The following is a 19329-nucleotide window of genomic DNA, read 5'->3' on the forward strand; positions in this document are numbered from 1 at the left end:
GTTGCTGCCAATTGCGAGAGAAATAAGGTTGAACACTGTGAAAGCCACCCACTGTATGGCTATCAGCCTCTTTCAAGTAGACTTAAATCAAGGAAAAGTATCATGAGAACCACTCCTCTAAATGTTTACCCAGGAACAGCAAGAATATCCCTGTGGGCAGCAAAATCAGGCAATTCCCACTGGATGGCCCACCACGAGGTCTTCCTCCAGGGGCAAACCAAGAATGGACAACTTGGAAGTCCCTAAACAGACTCAGAAGTGGAGTTGGCAGATCAAAAGACAATCTGGCAAGATGGCACTACCTAGAAGAATCCTCCACCTTGTGCGACTGTGGAGCAGAACAAACAACTCAGCACCTGTATGCTTGCCCACAATGCACAGAGAAAAAACTGTTTAAAGTGACAGATAATGCGGTCACTGTTGCCCATTTTTGGTCTGAAACTATTTAGCAGCTTGTTCTCCCTTTATTTTAGCAGTTTTAAACTTATTTTTTCATGCAATGGTTTTGACACAAAATAAAAAAATAAAATAAAGCATATACCATCACAAGGAGGAATAACTGTATTTCCTTTCTCAAAGGATAGGGACACATACTCAGTCCCTCACTGCGTCACACAGTTCCCTATTCCTGACAATCAGAATACAGCTCACTGTTAAATAGCAATTTTGCCTCTCTTATTGTTGATTTTGAGATAATACTTGTCCCATTCTTCCCAATGGCAATCATAGAATCATAGAATCATAGAATAGTAGAGTTGGAAGAGACCTCATGGGCCATCCAGTCCAACCCCCTGCTAAGAAGCAGGAAATCGCATTCAAAGAACCCCCGACAGATGGCCATCCAGCCTCTGCTGGATGCAAAAAAGCAACCACATAGTTCCTGGCATCCAACTCCACCACCGATTGATTATGGGGTTGCATTTTGTTGCCATCAAACTATATTTCACTAGAGCTTGAGGAATATTATTGAAATATATCATTGGAGCTACTAACTGAACAAAATCTCAGCCTATGGAAGGTTCACTTGTGTCTTATTTGAAAAGTACTTTATCCAGATGATTTTCTAAATTTCCTTTATCTTTCAGCCTTATTAAGACTACTAATATAGAGTTACCAGGGTTTTTTTTTTAAAAAAAAACATGCAACACTTATAGTATCTATATGAGAGTCGCACATTTAAAAAGAACACCAGAAGTTAAAATATACCTCTTAAAGTAGCTTTCTGGTTAAATTCAGTTTGGAACCCAGTAATTTCCGCACTGGCTAAGTGCATGACTCACTTCAGTTTCTCCTCTGAAACATAATTGTCTGTATATGGAGTCGGAGAGTTAAGGAGCACTCTGGTCCAGACTCCATTGCCCCTTGGGGATGGGTTAAGTGACTCACTGTATGCACACACAAAAAACAGCTTGCAAAACTTTGCTCTTCTGCTCACTTAATGATAGGTGCATGAAGTAGGACTGAACCCTTCCTGAAAGTAGTGTGCCACAAACTAATGAAAGATGAACAACAGGAGAACCAAGGTCTCTTGAAACAATTTCCCTGTTAAGAGTTTACATATTTTTTTTATTGTAATAGAAATGTGCCTTCAAGAAATAATTGCCTTTTATTAATTTTAATTAATTATAGTATTAATAGATTAATTACTGGGAGTTGGATATAATAATGAAGTTAAATTAATTGTATTGAGAGGGAGGGAGAAAGGTGCTTTAGATAGTCAGCTTCCTGTACTGAGAGTAAAAAAATTATAATAATGAGTATATTCATTGTTATTAATAGTTTAGTACCAGGGACCCTTTCCATAATTTGAAGGCACTCTTGTTTGTACCCAGTCTGTCTCTATCTCCATTTCATCCTTTATTCTATGTGTCTCTGCTCTGTGGAATAATATAAGGTTGGAATGAGACAGGGTGCCCACTGTGTCAGTTTTCCACAGTTTTTCTTTCTCATATTATAAAGTGGCTTTAAGGTACAGTAGAGTCTCACTTATCCAACATAAACGGGCCAGCAGAACGTTGGATAAGCGAATATGTTGGATAATAAGGAGGGATTAAGGAAAAGCTTATTAAAAATCACATTAGGTTATGATTTTACAAATTAAGCACCAAAACATCATGTTAAACAACAAATTTGACAGAAAAAGTAGTTCAATACGCAGTAATGCTATGTAGTAATTACTGTATTGACGAATTTAGCACCAAAATATCACGATCTATTGAAAACACTGACTACAAAAATGCGTTGGATAATCCAGAACGTTGGATAAGCGAGTGTTGGATAAGTGAGACTCTACTGTAAAGGTAAAGGTTTCCCCTGATGTTAAGTCCAGTCATGTCTGACTCTGGGGGTTGGTGCTCATCTCCATTTCTAAGCCGAAGAGCCGGTGTTGTCCGTAGACACCTCCAAGGTCATGTGGCTGGCCTGACTGCATGGAGCGCCGTTACCTTTCCGCCAGAGCAGGACCTATTGATCTATTCACATTAGCATGTTTTCGAACTGCTAGGTTGGCAGTAGCTGGAGCTAACAGTGGGCGCTCACTCTGCTCCCAGGATTTGAACCTGGGACCTTTCAGTCTGCAAGTTCAGCAGCTCAGTGCTTTAACACACTTCGCCATCTGGGCTTTAGCTCAAACTTTTTTCAGGATGTTGAAGAAGTGCTTTGGGCAATGCACAAATTTCAGTACATACACATTGATTAAAAGACTAGATTTTAACTAGCTAAAATCTGCAGACTAAGGAGTCATTCATTTTCTGTATGGAAACCAAAACTAATATTTGAATGGCTATTAATGGAAATGACTGAGTCATCTCTTAAGTTTCCTGACCTACTGCTCAGTGTTGAAGGTAAGAGATGAGAACACATACAGAGATTGCTCAAGGAGGCAAAGAAAGGGTGGAAGTGTCTTTCCTTCATTACTACCAACTCACAACCATTTTCTGTGCTGCCAGGACAAAAAGAGACACCTGTGAGTAACTACAGGGTCAATGTCAGCCAAAAGGTAAAAAAAATTATCTGACATCGTATTGGTTTGAAGGAGATGAATAATAGACCCCAAGATTTTAGTTCTTGGCCCAGAATACAGAGAACAAGAAAAAAAAATTGTGTTCCCGCAAACACATAAACCAAGAGCCACGGGGGTACCATCAATCACCGCTGTAGGCATATTTTGAAAATGAAGGGCTGTGAAGGCTTTCCTAACTTTTGGAAATGTGAGCCTAGTCAGGTAGATAGCCCTATCATGCTAATACTACCCTACTGAGGGAATTACATCTCCCAAAAGGCATTACAGCAATCATTCCTGTGTAGAAAAGGTAGACCTGAAGGATGCTCCTCCATAAGTTCAGTTGCCTATCAGTGAAAGTTCCCCTATGACGAGTCTTGAATTTGCCTCTGACTCTGTAAAGACCTATCCACACTAAACAATTATGACACTAAGATTCCACTTGAATTGTAATGTCTGTATCCTGTGGAATCCTTCTGGGGTTTATAGCTAGATCCGAGGCATCAAAAGTTCTCTCAAGTTCAAAATTATAAATGTTCCATAGGATGTTGCCAATTGTCACGACAGATAAGTGAAATAATAGTACAGTACTATAATTGCATAGTGTAAATGGCCCGTAAGCTTTCCTATAGACACTAGGGTTTTAGTGGTTAAGTATAAGAACTCAGGAGGCCCACTGTGCCTCATAAGTAATGTGGGGCTACTTTTGCGAATCCCGGGGGGGGGGGATGAAAATAGCAGTTTCACCTCTAGTTTTATAGGTGCGAGTCTTTAAGATTAGATGACTAGAAAATATGGGAAAGCAAATGAAAATGGGCTTTTGAGTAAAGTTTGTCATTTATGAATAAAGGAAGGCTCTGTGTAGTTGAAGAGACTATTTTCACATCCCCAAAGAGCTCTTACATCTCATGACTTAGCCTGTTTCTTGTGCTGTAATGAAATACTGTTTTCCTAATACCCTGTGACCTGAATTTTTCCTGCTTTATGGGTGCTATTCCTTGACGTACAAATCAGTATTTTCTCAAGTCAGCATTTGATGATGGATGTCAAAATACAGGCCATGTATTATGCATATATAGCACTACCGATTTAAGGTGTTTACTTGTCAAGTTGAAGGAATTCAGAAACTTCACATTCACTGAATTCACACAGCTGTCACTTGCAGTTTTTCATAATTTCAAATGAAAGTTGTGATAAAACAGTTTAGGTTGCCTTCATATTTTTTCTGATGGGAGAAAATAGATGGCATCTAAAATTTATGCTTTGCGTTGGAAAACAGGCAGCAAAAAGGATATTTCTAGAGGTTGTGATGAGGACCTGGCTGTCTTTGTCCTGCCACCTTTTCAAGATAATGGAAGTGTCGTTGACATCATCATCATCAACAGCGATAACATGAATATTTATATTTTATCTTTGGAAATGCTTCAATTTTCTGGATGATGCTGACCCTCCTTAATGGATCAGAGTTTGTGTTGATGAAACAGTTTCCCATCTTCTCCCTTATATCTGTAACCTGCTGTGACAACCAAAACTCTGTTCCTTCAGTTTGGGACTGTAGAAAGAGAGAAGGAACAGAAATCTGTCTCTTTCCATGAATGGAGGGACAACTTAGGAACCAAGTCTATATGTTCTTGTGATCCTTACAAAGTTCTTGCATAATAATTCGGCATTGGTCTTCATATTGAGAGTGAGATTGCTGAAAGAAATAGCTCCTCTCCAAAGGCAGTTAAAGGGATATTCTAGTCCTACTCAAAATATTGGTCCTTGACCCAGTGCTGGTCCACTATTGGCGCTAAGTTTTCAAAGAAGAAAGAATAAATAAATATGTATTATATACAGTCAATAATATGCACTAGTTATTCTATGTGGGACCTTACATCCTGTCTGGTGGTGACCATGATTTCCAGCAGTGCTAGAAACCAAAAGAAGAAATGGTTGTTGGTGATCTGAAAGACCCATCTAGAGGAAATACTTTTTAAGCCTGCAGTGGCTATTTGATGTTATTGCCTTAAGAAGCATACCTTTGAAGAAATGACTAAGATAATCTTAATTGTTTGACATGGCTAGTGCCATTTTAAAGTGCCCTAGGGTGCCCATTCAGTCCTAACTGGTCTATTTTTTTGCCTGTAACCACCATCATAACATCTTTTCTCTTCCATTCATTACCCAAGCAGCATTTCGGCCTCTTCTACACTGTCATTATATCCCAGGATCTGATCCCAGGTTATCTGCTTTGAACTGAATTATATGAGTCTCTCCACTGCCATATAACTTGGGGCAAGCTGATCATCTGGGATCAGATCCTGTGATATAAGGACAGTGTAGAAGGGGCCTAAGAAGCCATAAGTAGACTCAGAGTATTTTTGATTTCCTCATCATCTTAGTCAAGAGAATTGAAAAATCTCTGCTTCTTGCAGCTTCTTGCAACTTTAATTGGTATGGACATGAAACAAACACTTCCTCCCCTGCTGTGTTTCTCTTACCAGTTTTTCAAAAACAACATCACTTTTCATCTCTCTGTTGGTTGATTTTAAAAAGTTTGGCTGCTGTCATCTATTCCTCAGTCCTGAATTTTCCACATTCAGTAACGAGATTCCAAAATCTCCTTTGGTAGACATTTAATTTGAAGATTCCTTTTAGAATCTGAGTCTTTAGAGCAAAGTAAATCCTATTTGTATTTTGCCAGCCTTTGGTGAGAACGAAGAGGGATAGCTATTTTGTGTCTTAATATAACCTAAATACAGCTTAGAAATTAATTTTTGAACCTTGTACCTAAAGCAACTTTGTATACTGCTACTATTTGGAAATGAAGAACTCTTTATAAATTTAAAGATTATTTTATTTATATTTTACCCAGCTCTGAGATTTAACACAGCACATAAAAATTCACATAACTAAAAACATACACAAATTAAACTATGATTAAATTATCAAAATAATTAAAAGAAATGTGGAAGCATGTCCATTAAAAAGCAACAAATATTGACAATACACTATTAAAAGCAAGAAGTCCATAAATAGGCAGTCCCCAAGTACCTGGCAAAGCAACAAAGCCGCCAGCTAGCTGCTCTTGGAAGAAAACCATGGATAGCACTGTAGCCTCTCTTAGAAGGGAGTTCCAGAACATAAGAGCAGGCACCAAGAAGGCCCTCTTTCATCTTCTCATCAGATGTATCTGTGAAGCTGGTGGGGCAGAGAGAAAGGTTATCTCTAAAAATAACAAAATGCGGACAGAATATGAAAGAATAGGGCTGCTCAGATATTCCAGAGATTCAAATGTGTTGGGATTTATAGGCTATAACCAAGACTTTGAATTGTTACGGGAGACAGACTTGCAGCTAGTGAATTTGTTAGAATAAGAGAATTGAATGCTCTTAATACCAGCCTGCAGCCAGTAGTCTGGTTGCGGCTGTTTGGATCATCTGAAGTTTCTGAACATTCTTCAGAGATATTCCTATATTCATCACATTATAATATTTCAAATGGTTTATAACTGAGATGTGTCACTGTAGCCAGATCAGATGTTTTTAGCAATGGGTACAGCTGGTATAGGAGCCCCGGTGGCGAAGTGTGTTAAAGCATTGAGCTGCTGAACTTGCAGACCGAAAGGTTCCAGGTTCAAATCCCGGGAGCAGAGTGAGTGCCTGCTGTTGCTCCAGCTTCTGCCAACCTAGCAGTTTGAAAACATGCTAATGTGAGTAGATCTATAGGTACCGCTCCGGTGGCAAGGTATCGGCACTCCATGCAGTCATGCCGGCCACATGACCTTGGAGGTGTCTATGGATAACGTTGGCTCTTCGGCTTAGAAATGGAGATGAGCACCAACCCCCAGAGTCAGACATGACTGGACTTAACGTCAGGGGAAATCTTTACTACAGCTGGTATATGTTTTAACTGCAAATGTAGCAGCAACAACATATGTGGGTATGTTTGTATGCAGTTGAATGAATGAAAGAAAGACATGTGTAGAGGACGAGCACTCAAGTGTAAAATTCAATTCATATGGTTTTCACATTATATATTTTTCTGTATTTATGAATTTTAAAATGATAAAGTTGCTGATGGTCACGTAGAAATAGTATACATATTTCAAAGACAAGCTGAAGACTGGTGAAGTGAGAGACAGGGTTGCTAGCATGTATCCATATATTTATGATCAAACCATATCCACTATCTAGGCTTCAGGAAAGCCTTAAAGACATGGTTGTGCATGCAAGCTTTTAATGAATGAGAACATGGACTTTACATGACCTGTACGAAGACTTGAGGATTCTGGATGAATGGATTTTAATCTTGGACATTCTTAAAATTTTATATAATGTGATTTTATTTTGTAATGGTATCTGTTTTATATGAACTGTTGCTTTGTAGATTGTTTTTATATGAATTGTTGTTTTTACATATTTTTTTTGGCATTGAATTTTTGCCTATTTACTGTAAGCCGCTTTGATCTCCTCGGAGAGAAAGGCGGGGTAAAAGTGATGTAAATAAATAAATAAATAAATAAATAAATAATTGAAGTGAAGAACTGCCTGCTATTGGGATCCTTGACCATCCTGGCTTTTGAAATTTGTTTCTTTTCCTCTTTATGTAAGAAACAACCTCCAGCTCATATCCAGTTTTATGTTTGCTATTTGCTTTCTTCCTTAGCATTCCTGGTGTAACATCCAAATTTTTGTGTGCAATTTTCTCTGCAGGATTTTCACCACCAGGAATGGACAGGTCATCACCAGACAACAGCCCAGTTCATGGCCTTCTACGCCAACCTTCCATTACAACAGGAATTGATATCCCAATTATAACAGAATTAGGTAAGAGAAATGAAAGGCTCTTTGTCCTTTTATGTTCATTTCTTAATTTATTTTCCTTTAATTTTTCCAGCCTAGCGAAATAATCCCATTTCATAGTACCTCTCATTTAACCTGCTGGTGCAAATAGGCATTATTTTTGTGATGGTGGTGATGATAGCTGTTTGCCTCTTTTAAAGTCTTAACAATTTTCTTCTTTCCTTGCTTGGTAACAATGCACAACTCATCAGAATTTGGCCCACAAGACAAAAAAATAAAACAAAGTTGAATTGAAAGAGTGAGCATGTTTAGAGTGTGTTACACTTAACACTATATTTGTACAAAAGCTTGTGCATCTGAATATTCTGCTAATATTAGAGCATTGGATAATCAGCCTACCAGACAGCTGTCACAAATGGCAGAAATCATGGGTTTTGTGAAATGTCTGGAGAATAGCAACCAAGGGCACAGGTTCAGTGCGGAATTGGTTTCTCCCTGCTGGCTACAAAGCAAAACTTCCACAAAACATGAAGGAGTTAATGTAGGAGAGCAACATTCTCTCATACTTGCATTTGGCCACTGAATTTCAATGACAGGACAGTACCATTGAACTGGCTTGAATGGCTGTGGCTTTTTGGTTACATAGGAAATGCAACCAATAGTTTCACTGTCTGCATTTTAATGGGCAACAGAGATTGACTTGTTAATCTCCACGCTCTCCTTCTCTCTTATGCTAACAAATTAACTACTAATTTGTGACATCATAGCATATAGGGAGTGCTTTCATGGAGAATGCAGTATATGTTCCTTTCCATTTCTGCTTGGCATTAAATAGTGACGGTTGTCAAGCGGTGTGAAGCGTGAAAGCCATTTTGCTTCTCATGGTAAAAACAAACTTGATTTGTAGTTCTTTTGTCCTTTTACTTCCTTTCCTTTTAGTTTCAGACCTTACCTGTCTTATTCCCTTACTTTATTCTCTTTCTGTGCCTTCTTCCCCCACCTCCCCTCCATCCTCTCCTAAACATTTTACTTATTAGCTAAGCCTGGCAAACTTCTGCCTTTGGTTTCAATCAGTCAGGAAAAAAACAGTGGAACTCACATTCTAATGATAACTGAACTGGGTAAGAAGTGCCTTTTTCCTTCACATCAACTATCTTTTGTTTTATTGTTGCTCTCGCCATCATCAGCTTTCTCTTTTATTTATCTGGCTGTATCAGAGGGGGCTGCCCTCATCGCACTGCTTTGAATGTGTTTTATTTGTGATTCCAGTTGAAATTGGCTGTCTTGTTCTGGCATTTCTTAATGATTTTTTTCCCTACACACAGCATCAGTAAATCTTTGATCACACTCGTCTGACCTGCTGGCTGTTTCCATAGCATCTTCACACCAATTCATTTTTCTTTGGTGTAGACCTTTTTTCCTCCTTTGCTTTCTTTTCTTTTCTAAAATTCTAGCCACCTGACGATTTGACTGACATGTCTTAACAGCCCTCGGAGGAGTTCAGGAAGAAATAAAAAATATTTTAGAAGAAAAAAAACCTACCAGTATTGTATTCAACCTTAAGCTGTTTGTTTGTTTCTTGACTGGTTGCTTAGGTTTTTTTTGGAGGGGGCAGGCTTTTGCTCTAGTATGAAGGGTTTTGAAGTCCTGAAACCAAATAAACTTCTAAGTAGGCTTCTTCAGCAAAATGGGATTTGGTTACCCATTTTCTGTGATTAATCTCTAAACCCTAAACCAGTCTCACCCCCCACTCCATTTTGCTGAGAGACCTTTCAAACAAATCCCAATAAGAAAACATTGAAGATAAACCTATTGCAATTTAAGATGGAGGCTTATACCCATGCAATGCTCATAAGAGATTTTGCTGTGACTCTGAAATTGTCACTATATAACAGGTGGAAAAGCTTTTGTCAGGTATTACCCATGTGTGAGTTATTAGCCTTACAAGTCTGCCAGTTGTAAGTGGAATATACAATGGTAGTGAAGATTTGTGCCTTGGTTTAATTTACCATTTGAGAAAAGACCCTGTCTTTCCCAGAGGTATGTGTCTAAAGTAGAGTGCCTTTTTCAAACAGTAGCTGCATGCAAAAAGGGAGAAATATACTGAAAGATTTAAACCAAATAATGTTGGAAGCTATGTTGAAAGGAAAGTCTTTTTGAAAAAAATGGATTTGAGGACTGTTAGTCACTCTGTTTTGAATTAGGTTCAAGAGAAAAAAAGGAGGCAGGTCCACATTGCAGGCAGTCCCCGAGTTACAAACATCCAACTTACAAATGATTCAGAATGGGGTTTGGGGGGAGAGAGAAGAATTCTATCACTAGGAAGAGAAGCGTTATCCTAGAGAAAAGGTTTCTCCACTGAAGCAGCTTTATCACCAATACTTGTTTCCACAACAAGCCAAAAATTTCAAAATCCAATTATCAAAGGGAATGTAAGTGAGGTGAAATCTTCTGAATGGGCACACACAGCAAAACAAACATTACAGGGGGTGTTAACCCTTCCCCATGCTATCCAAAACTAAAAAAAATTGGATAAGCTTAAACTCAAAAAATGCACCTGTTTTGACATACATACACATTCAACTTAAGAACAAACCCATAGAATAGTGGTTCTCAACCTATGGGTCCCCAGGTGTTTTGACCTACAACTCCCTAAAATCCCAGTCATTTTACCAGCTGGTAGGATTTCTGGGACTTGAAGGCCAAAACATCTGGGGACTCACAGGTTGAGAACCACTGTCATAGAGCCTATCTTGCTCATAACCTGGAGACTGCCTGTAGTAGTTTTATACCACTTCAACTGCTATGGTTCCATCCTATGGAGTTTTGGTGTTTGCAGTTTCATAAGATGCTTAAAATTCTCTAATGCATGGTACAACACTTGAACTTTCTGAGAAAGTATTGTAAGTATCTCATGAAACTACAGATGTAGTATGATTATATCCAGAAATGGAGAGTCCAAATTTAGCTAGCCATGCTACCTATGATCAGATAAAAAAGAGACCAGATTGCTGAAAATCACTGGCTGCCACCACTAGCTCTGTTTATATATGTTCTTGTTCATGGATGGACAGCTGGCATCAGTGGAATTATTCAGTGGCTACTTTGTATATACAAGTGGCCTCTATATCATAATCATCTTGTGTTATTTCTTTAGATGTGTTTTTGGGGGGAACAAAGTATACATGTAGGGCTCATTCTGCATTACTCTGATCTTGTGACAGATTGTTGTTGTTGTTGTTGTTGTTGTTGTTGTTGTTGTTGTTGTTGTTGTTGTTGTTGCTATTTAACAAGAAGTACCCTGTATAAGAAGTCTGATCTAGATTGGAATCCTACCATAGGAAGGTGGGTTGGTAAGGGTTAGCTGCAGTTATCAAAAAGATGATTTGAAATGAACAGATGGCTTTCAAGAATGGAGGCGCTTGGATTGAGAAACCTTGATAACCATTTGTTTCAAAAGCAAAAACTGTACTTAAGGCCATAGTAATGAAGAGAAGGGTAATAACAGGGATGTGTTATTGCCCCAATCTTATTCTCCATCTTCATTGTTATGATACTGCACCTTGTTGATGGGAAGCTACCCACCAGCATGGAAATCATCTATTGGACAGATGGCAAGCTATTTAACCTCAGCAGACTGAACGCCAAAACCAAGGTCACAACAACATCTGTTGTAGAACTCCAATATGCTGATGATAATGTAGTCTGTGCTCATTCAAAAAAGGCCTACAAACCACACTTAACACCATTGCAGAAGCATACCAAAAGCTTGGCGTCTTGCTGAACATTGGGAAAACCAAAGTGTCATTTCAGCAGGCACAAGCCAATCCCTCAGCAAAGCCAGAAATACAACTTAATGTTGTAACATTAGAAAACATTGACAATTTCCACTTGGCCACCCCCTCTCCACAAACTTCACCATCAACACTGAAATACAACACCGTCTGAGCTCTGCGAGTGCAGCATTTTTCCGAATGAAGCACAGAGTATTTGAGGATCAGGACATTTGTTGGGGTACCAAGATGCTTGTTTATAAAGCTATTGTCCTTCCAACCCTGTTATACACTTGTGAAAGTGTACAACACAGACCATGTACAGACATCACACTCAACTTCTGGAACTATACCATCAGCGTTGCCTCTGAAAAGCCTGCAAATCTATTGGAAAGACAGACGGACAAATGTCAGCATTCTGGAAGAAACAAAGAGAACCAGCACTGAAGCAATTATCCTCTGTCATCAATTTTGCTGGACTGGCCACATTGTCCAAATGCCCGACCACTGTCTCCTAAAGCATATATTCTACTTTCAACTGAAGAATGGAAAACAGGATGTTGATGGACAGGAAAAGAGATAGAAAGATGGGCTTAAAGCTAATCTTAAAAATGGGCATAGATACCAAGAACTGGAAAGCCCTGGCCCTTGAGCGTTCTAACTGGAGGTTGCCTGTTACCAACAGTGCTGTGAAATTTAAAGAGGCACGAATGGAGGGCAAAAGAAAAATGTGTCTAGAGGAAGGCACGTTAAGCCAACCCTGACCAGAACTGCCTTCCATCTGGAAATGAAAGTCCTCACTGCAGAAGAACATGCAGATCCAGAATTGGTCTCTAAAGTTACCTATGGACCCACTGCCAAGACCCTGCACTTGGAAAGCAATAATATTCGGACACAAGGGATCATTGATGATTATGACAGTGCAAATGCACCCAAAGTCATACTTCCACAATGGCAGCAACCATTTTACTGGATCCTGTCACCTCATGTAATTAGTACTGCTTGTAACTTTACCAATGAGGTTATTACAGCATAATCATCAGGCCTACTAAAGAAGACTATAGACAAAATAAACTGATCAATAATTCTGCCGTACCTGATACCACAGCAGAATAAAATTGGAGACATTAAAATCATATTATACTCTTTCCAAATAAGGATTAAGGATGTATTTTTAAAACAAATAGCCTGTATGAGAAGAAGCAAGCTGGATCATGACCACAAGCTCTATTAGAATCTCCTTGTGTCTGCAAAATTAGGATTGTTGACTAAAAGGGATTGTGTAGTAAAATGATAATGCATGCAGTCATGCCACAGCCTTGATGCCTTTTCCCATATCTTTCCATTCCTTGCACTCACTCTCTCTCATAGATGCAAACAGTAGCAATCCTTGTGTAGTGCCAGAATATGTTAAGACATTATGTATAGTCTGTCCCTACAGGAATTGGGACAGACATTTGATTATGGAGTGTTTGGGTACAGCTGAATGATTCCAGGTGTTCTATAAAGTAGCAACAGCTTCAACAAATATAGAACCATAAGTGGATATAGCCCTTATATCATGCTGAACGCGTGAATGTTGGAAGCAATCCTGGGGTTAGGGTTAGAAGGAATGGCACTAATTATTATTCTGCCCATTGGTTTGCACGACAAAGGAAAACAAGCATGGCTTACATGTCGATGAACTGTGCATTTTTGACAGAGAATGGACATTCTCATGATAGAATACTGTTTTAGAGAGATTGATATATACAGAAAATACCACTGGGAAAGCTAAATTCAAGCCATTCTTTCTACTATATTTTCCAATGTAAAGGAATTTTGTTAGTAGTGAAGCAGACAATACTATCATCATACTCTATAGTGATGAAGTCAGTCCACAAATTTGATTGCAACAGAATGAACTGGATCTTTTATTTGTATAAGCAATGGGCAAGAAATGTGATGGGTTAGCATTTAAATGTGAGCTTATTCAAATCACATCCCCAGAACTCATTGCAGAGCCAATTTACAACTGGAAGTATGTTTTTGAGATTATGGTGTCATGTACTCCCACCAAAAACGTATCTAAAAATGTCTCTACTTTAGTAATGCACATAGAGAAATGTTTATAAAACCAAAAACAGACAAACCTAGTGGGAGAAAATATTGTAAAATTATCCTTTTTTGAAAAAATAGACATAGAAATGTACACACATTTCTAGTAATTAAAAAATTATTACATGCTGGGATGAGATTTGAGCAAGACATTGGAGAAACAGAATTGAACTTGTAGATTTGACCATGATTGCTGTTCATCAGAAGGTTATCAGAAAATACCTGAGATCAAGAGGTACTTATTATAAGATATATAGGAGACATGTTCTGTGGCTGTTATTTGGAATCTGAATCCTAGCCTGATAGGAATTTAATGCAGTTTGGAACCAAGGAATGATACCTTCATTTCTTTAACCTCCTTATATCTTTGTGTTATTGTTCCCCTTTTGGGGAGGGGGGTAGAAATGGGCCACACCGAAACAGTTACAGAAAACCATTGCTTCCCTTTGAGCCAGGAGAGTATTTTATGGAATTCCCTGACTAGGTAACCCACCCTATAGCTATGGCTCAAATATACCATTTGGTGACAATACACTTTCCACTTGAGAAAGTTATTTTGTTGCTCAGGGATAACAAATGCACATTTCACAACCATTTTAATGTCATTTTCAAGAACATTCAAGTATTCCAGATATGCCTGTTTCTGGACACATACAACTTCTTTGTTGCTAGCATGTAAAGTTGATCAACTGAGTTTTGTTTTTGGTTGTTGTTTTTTTGTGGTGGTTTTTGAAATAACTGTTTTTAACATCATTGTCTTTTTAGTGAATGACTCAAATGTTCAATTTCTGGACCAAGATGATGACGATGACCCTGATACAGAACTGTATCTCACACAGCCTTTTGCATGTGGAACTGCATTTGCTGTCAGTGTGTTGGATTCCCTCATGAGTGCGGTAAGCACCCAATGTTTACAGTGTCCTCCGTTATCACATTGGTGTCATATGGACTGAATCCCCCCCACCCAAGTTCATGAACTGCCTGTAAATAATTGAGAAAAGGAAATCTGGAATTTTTATCATAGCTCTACATTTTGCCTTTCACCAGCTGATCTATCTATCTATCTATCTATCTAGTATTGATCATTTGCCTGTTTCTCTGTAAGTCATTTTGCCAGATAACATTAGTTAGTCCTAGTTAATTTGCAACAAGCAGTGTTTAAGGAACATGAAACTTCACCTAAGAAAACCCATTCAAATGCTTTTGCTTTAAGATCAGCAAACAAACAACACACACAAAATTAAATTCAGTTCTTAGTCCCAACTCAAGTACACCTACTGAATCAGCAGGAATTTGCTAAATCAACACTTGTGTAACACTTGATTCTGTTGTCTAGTAGCTAAGAATCGGCTTTAGTCCAAGTGATGCTGCCTCAGAATAGCAGCTTGCAGGCTCTCACTGCCCACCCAAGAATATTTGCATGAATCCAAATACAGGAGTAAGTGATATTGTCCCATACTGTTTTAATTCAGTGCTGCCTAGAAAGCTACAATCTGTTATCTCACATGTGCCATATGTAAACTGAAGGTGCAGCTTGATAAGAGAGATGCTCTGTGGATAGGGAACCCTGTAAGCAACCCGACCTGAATGTACTCCCTATGAAGGATTAGATATTTACTGTGGCTATAGTCCTGAATCCAGATGAACTGTGTGGCTTGAAACCAGTTGGCTCACCAGCTGCATTCTTTCCTGGTCATCTATACCTCCTGAATAGAGGAATGCAATACATTCTGCATTGACCTGTCTTTTAAGCTAACTTGAAAGATGCAGCTGATGTGATGCACTGCAGCTAGATTGCTGAAAGGAACATCTAATGCAAACCACACGACACAGATTTTAAAGGAATAAAACTGACTGCCAGTATACGTCAAATCTGAATTCAAAATGCATATTTATTCATTTGTTGTGTCAGAAGCTAATTGAGACTACAGTTATAATGGATAGAAAAACCACAAACAAAGTTAAAAACTTGGCATAATATTAAATTTCCTTTGACCAGAAGCTGGCCACTTTGAGTGCCTCTGGTGTCATTGTAAGAAGGTCCTCTATTGTGCAAGTGGCAGGACTCAGAATGCATTGTAGTAAGTGGTCTGTGGTTTGCTTTTCTCCATAGTTACATATTGTGGACTCCACTTTGTAGCCCCATTTCTTATGATTAACTCTGCATCTTGTGGTGCCAGAGCACAGTCTGTTCAGCACCTTCCAAGTCACCCAGTCTTCTGTGTGCCCAGGAGGGTGTTTCTCATCCATTCCCAGCCACTGATTGAGGTTCCGGGTTTTGGCCTGGTTGCAAGATGCATGCAACACTATTAAAGATCTTATATAGCCTAGGACCTTAAAATCTTACAGTAGTTTCCCCATATAAGCCCTGCCCTAATAAACTTGGGTTTATTAGACAGGCATTGTCTTGACTATTGAGTGCACCATTTGACTAGCTTCTTTAAAATCTGATCACTGCCCCATTGACATGGAAACTACCAACCATCCCTCCCTTATATTTCTTCATAGGTTTCCTATTTGCTCCCACATGCTTCATAAGGTTTGAGTTGCCTCCTTCAGTGCCCACTTTGGCTTTGTCTTTTGTTATCTGTGTTTACATCAAAATACATTCCTCCTTTCAGCCTTCACTCGTTCAACTTCCTGAAGCCTCGAAACATTTTTCCTTTACTGGCCACACCTACTTCCATGGGAACACCTATAAATCCATAATTAAAGTTTATCTTTTCCTGGAAGCACAAGTGGCCTGAAAAGGCCCACATTTGCAGCATTTCAGGGTGAGATACTGCTTTTTGCTTCGTTCACACACTGTTACTCTCCAGAAGACTTTGCATTTTCCTCTCAGTTCCTTAGTTAGGGGAGCTTTCTCCAAGTATATCCAGGGAAATAATGGCTTTATTACTTTAAAGGGCACAATATCCTACCTAAATCTAAGCAGAGTCAGCACTGGTTAGTACTTGCGTGGGAGACTGCCATACTGGGCTATGTTTCAGAGGAAAGAATTGGCAAAATTAACTCTGACTATGCCTTGCCTAAGGAAACCTTGCGAAATTCATAGGGTGGCAACAAGTCAACAGGTGACATGAAAGTGCACACACACAGAGTTGTCAAGAATGGTGAGAGCTCAGAGGCACTGAGAGTATGCAATAAAGATATGATTCTTCATTAATGTTGTACTCAAGGACAGAACAAGTTAGTTTAGCAGTTTTATTCTCAATGAGAGAAATTATTCAAAACTATAGCATTTTCAAAAATTGAAGTTCAGGACCTATTCTGTACAGTCTTTACAAATGGTGCCTTTCAGCAAGTAACAATATTTTCTGCGCAGAATCAGTGCTTAAATTGCTGTTTTCAGTTTGTTTTCCGTGCCTCCCCGCAAAAGAAACACACAAACAAGCTTTTCATCAGTTCAGAATTCTTCTCAACAGAGTATTATAATAATCAAAAACACATTTTTGATTATTTTTCTGATATTTTCTTTCTTTTTTTTTCATTTCTACTGTGGCGTTCTCTCCCTTTGGAGGTATAATGTGGCAGCAGCAATTTAGTCATTTTATTTTATTCTGCTGCCTGCTCAAAAGTGTTTTGCTTACCCAGGCATTTTGATTGGTTGATTTTGTCTGATCTTGTGTATTTAATGCCTTCTCTGTTTTTATGATAATGATGTGGTTTTAGTATTTTATTTTATTTTATTCAGCCATACTTGTCCACTGTCATATCTGCAGACTGAAGTCTGGGTTAAAATGTTTAACAGATATATAAAATAAGCCAATTATTGAAGTAATTATGTATTCTTCCTTTGCTTCCCATATGTCTGTATGCCCTTGCAATGAATGTCAAGCATTACCATAAATATGTGCACAGTTCCCACAAACTGCAGTGGTTTCCAACAAACCTATAGTTAGGAATAACCTATAGTTAGGAATAACCTATAGTTAGGAAGTTCACCATGATGAACTTTTCAACTTCTCTCTGACTGTTTCACAGATGGGGAGAGGGAATGTGATCATATACTTCAAAACTAAAACTCAGCTTTTATTCTTTTCCCTCTCTGCCTAGCTCTAAGATACAGGGGAGAGATCTTTTTGTAGCTGCTTCTCCTGCAAGGAGCTTTTAAAAGAGAGGAGTAATATTTAAACACACCAGACTGCTAGACAACATTTATATTACTCTTATGTTGGAGAGCATACACATGCTCTTAGAAAATTGGGGCTTGTGTGCACAGGCAAGATTATAATACAGAGAGACACACAATCTTATGATTAGGCAAATCAAGTTCTGATTTTCTGTTCCTGAAGAATCCTGTTAAAAACAAAGGGATTCAATTGTCCACTGGGATATAGTTTTTCACCTATATGTGGTTCCAATTTGAGCATCCCGAGGTTGGTTGAAATGAACTTGAAAAAGAGGCAGATAACTGCGGCAAAATTGGAGAACAGAATTTTAGATTTTCAAGAGAAAGGGAAATAAGAAATCTAGGACTTCATCAGAAGGATCAAGGGAAAGTGGAGGGAACCATCTTATCATGTTTCCTCCCATCTTTCCCCCCGTCTTGAGGGATGGCTAGCCATCCCACATGCTTATCCATCTTTCTCTGACTTTCTCCTATCTTCAGGCTCTTTGGAGTCAGATAACACCAGACTTCTGAAGGGCTCTGTTTCCATGTGCTGTGAAAATGAAGCCAAATGGAGTTCCACCTGAAGTGCCCTATGTCATGTGATGGCCTCTGTGGGGCTTCCTTGAGGCTCAATTTCCAAAGTGCATGGAAATAAAGCCCTACACCCATCTGATGAGTTCCCTAGGCGAGGTCAACTGGATATATTTTGTACCCTGAGACAGAACAGCAAGTTGTTTCTCCTTCATGGTCTCTGATGAAATCAGCACCTGTGATAGTTGATGTACCTGTGCAGCAATTAACTGGAAACCTCTGGAAAGCTATAGGCTTGTGGCTGTGCCCTGCCCAAGCCTCCACAGGAGGCAATATAGGCCATGCAAGGGGTGCAGCCTCAGTTGCCTTTTTCCAGCCGCCTTTGCAGCAGTACTAAGGAACCTCTCTTACTACAAACTTACAAGTGTGTTTGATAACCTGGACTGTTTAAATGGATTTGGTAAACTCTCCTCTCCTGACTTTGGACTGTTTAACAACGATGCTCTCATCTGACCCTGGTCTGTTTAAATGGCTTTGGTACTTTCTAAGAATGTATCTCCTGGGGGAGGGGGCATGCCAGACTCTGATGGGCATACTATTTGTCTTATACGTTTGGGGAAAACACATTCTGCACAATCTTGCCCTGTCTGTACAGCATTGATGCCACAAATGAGAAGGAATCGGGAGCAGCGTCTTAAAGCTATATTCTGTGAGAAAGCCCTCCTCCCAGAGGTAGCCAGCCCATTGAAAGCGGTCTCAGAGCCCTCAACACCAATACAAGGCCCCACAGTGGCTCGAAAACACCCAGCCAGAGCTAATGCTGATTCCAAGCGCAAAAGCACACAGAGCCTTACCTCTCCTTCTCCGGAGAAGGGAGACAAAAGGAAACAAAAGACTCACTGAGTCTTAAGTCTTCAGCCTGCCTTGCAAGTTGCCTTACTGTGGCAGTCGCCCGGGCCACCATTGCCTTCCACTGGAGCTTCTACTCCGCCATGCAGGCAGCCGAAACAGCAGGATGCAGAACTT

The 19329-nt window shown here is 39.2% G+C and overlaps 1 protein-coding gene across 23 annotated transcripts in view; it reads left to right on the forward strand.

Moving 5' to 3' along the window:
- kcnma1 (potassium calcium-activated channel subfamily M alpha 1) overlaps window positions 1-19329 on the forward strand; it is a 657167-nt gene that overhangs the window by 603640 nt on the left and 34198 nt on the right. For 13 of the 23 annotated variants that reach the window (XM_016994947.2, XM_062977427.1, XM_016994948.2 and 10 more), the window contains 2 exons: window positions 7699-7812; window positions 14424-14554. In XM_016994947.2, the coding sequence (XP_016850436.1) occupies window positions 7699-7812; window positions 14424-14554 (245 nt within the window). Of the gene's footprint in view, window positions 1-7698; window positions 7813-8825; window positions 8910-14423; window positions 14555-19329 lie in introns of all 23 variants that reach the window. The other 10 variants (XM_062977423.1, XM_062977426.1, XM_062977422.1 and 7 more) reach the window with 1 other exon arrangement.

Source organism: Anolis carolinensis, chromosome 3, assembly GCF_035594765.1.
Source record: "Anolis carolinensis isolate JA03-04 chromosome 3, rAnoCar3.1.pri, whole genome shotgun sequence".
NCBI classification, from domain to species: Eukaryota; Metazoa; Chordata; class Lepidosauria; order Squamata; family Dactyloidae; genus Anolis; species Anolis carolinensis.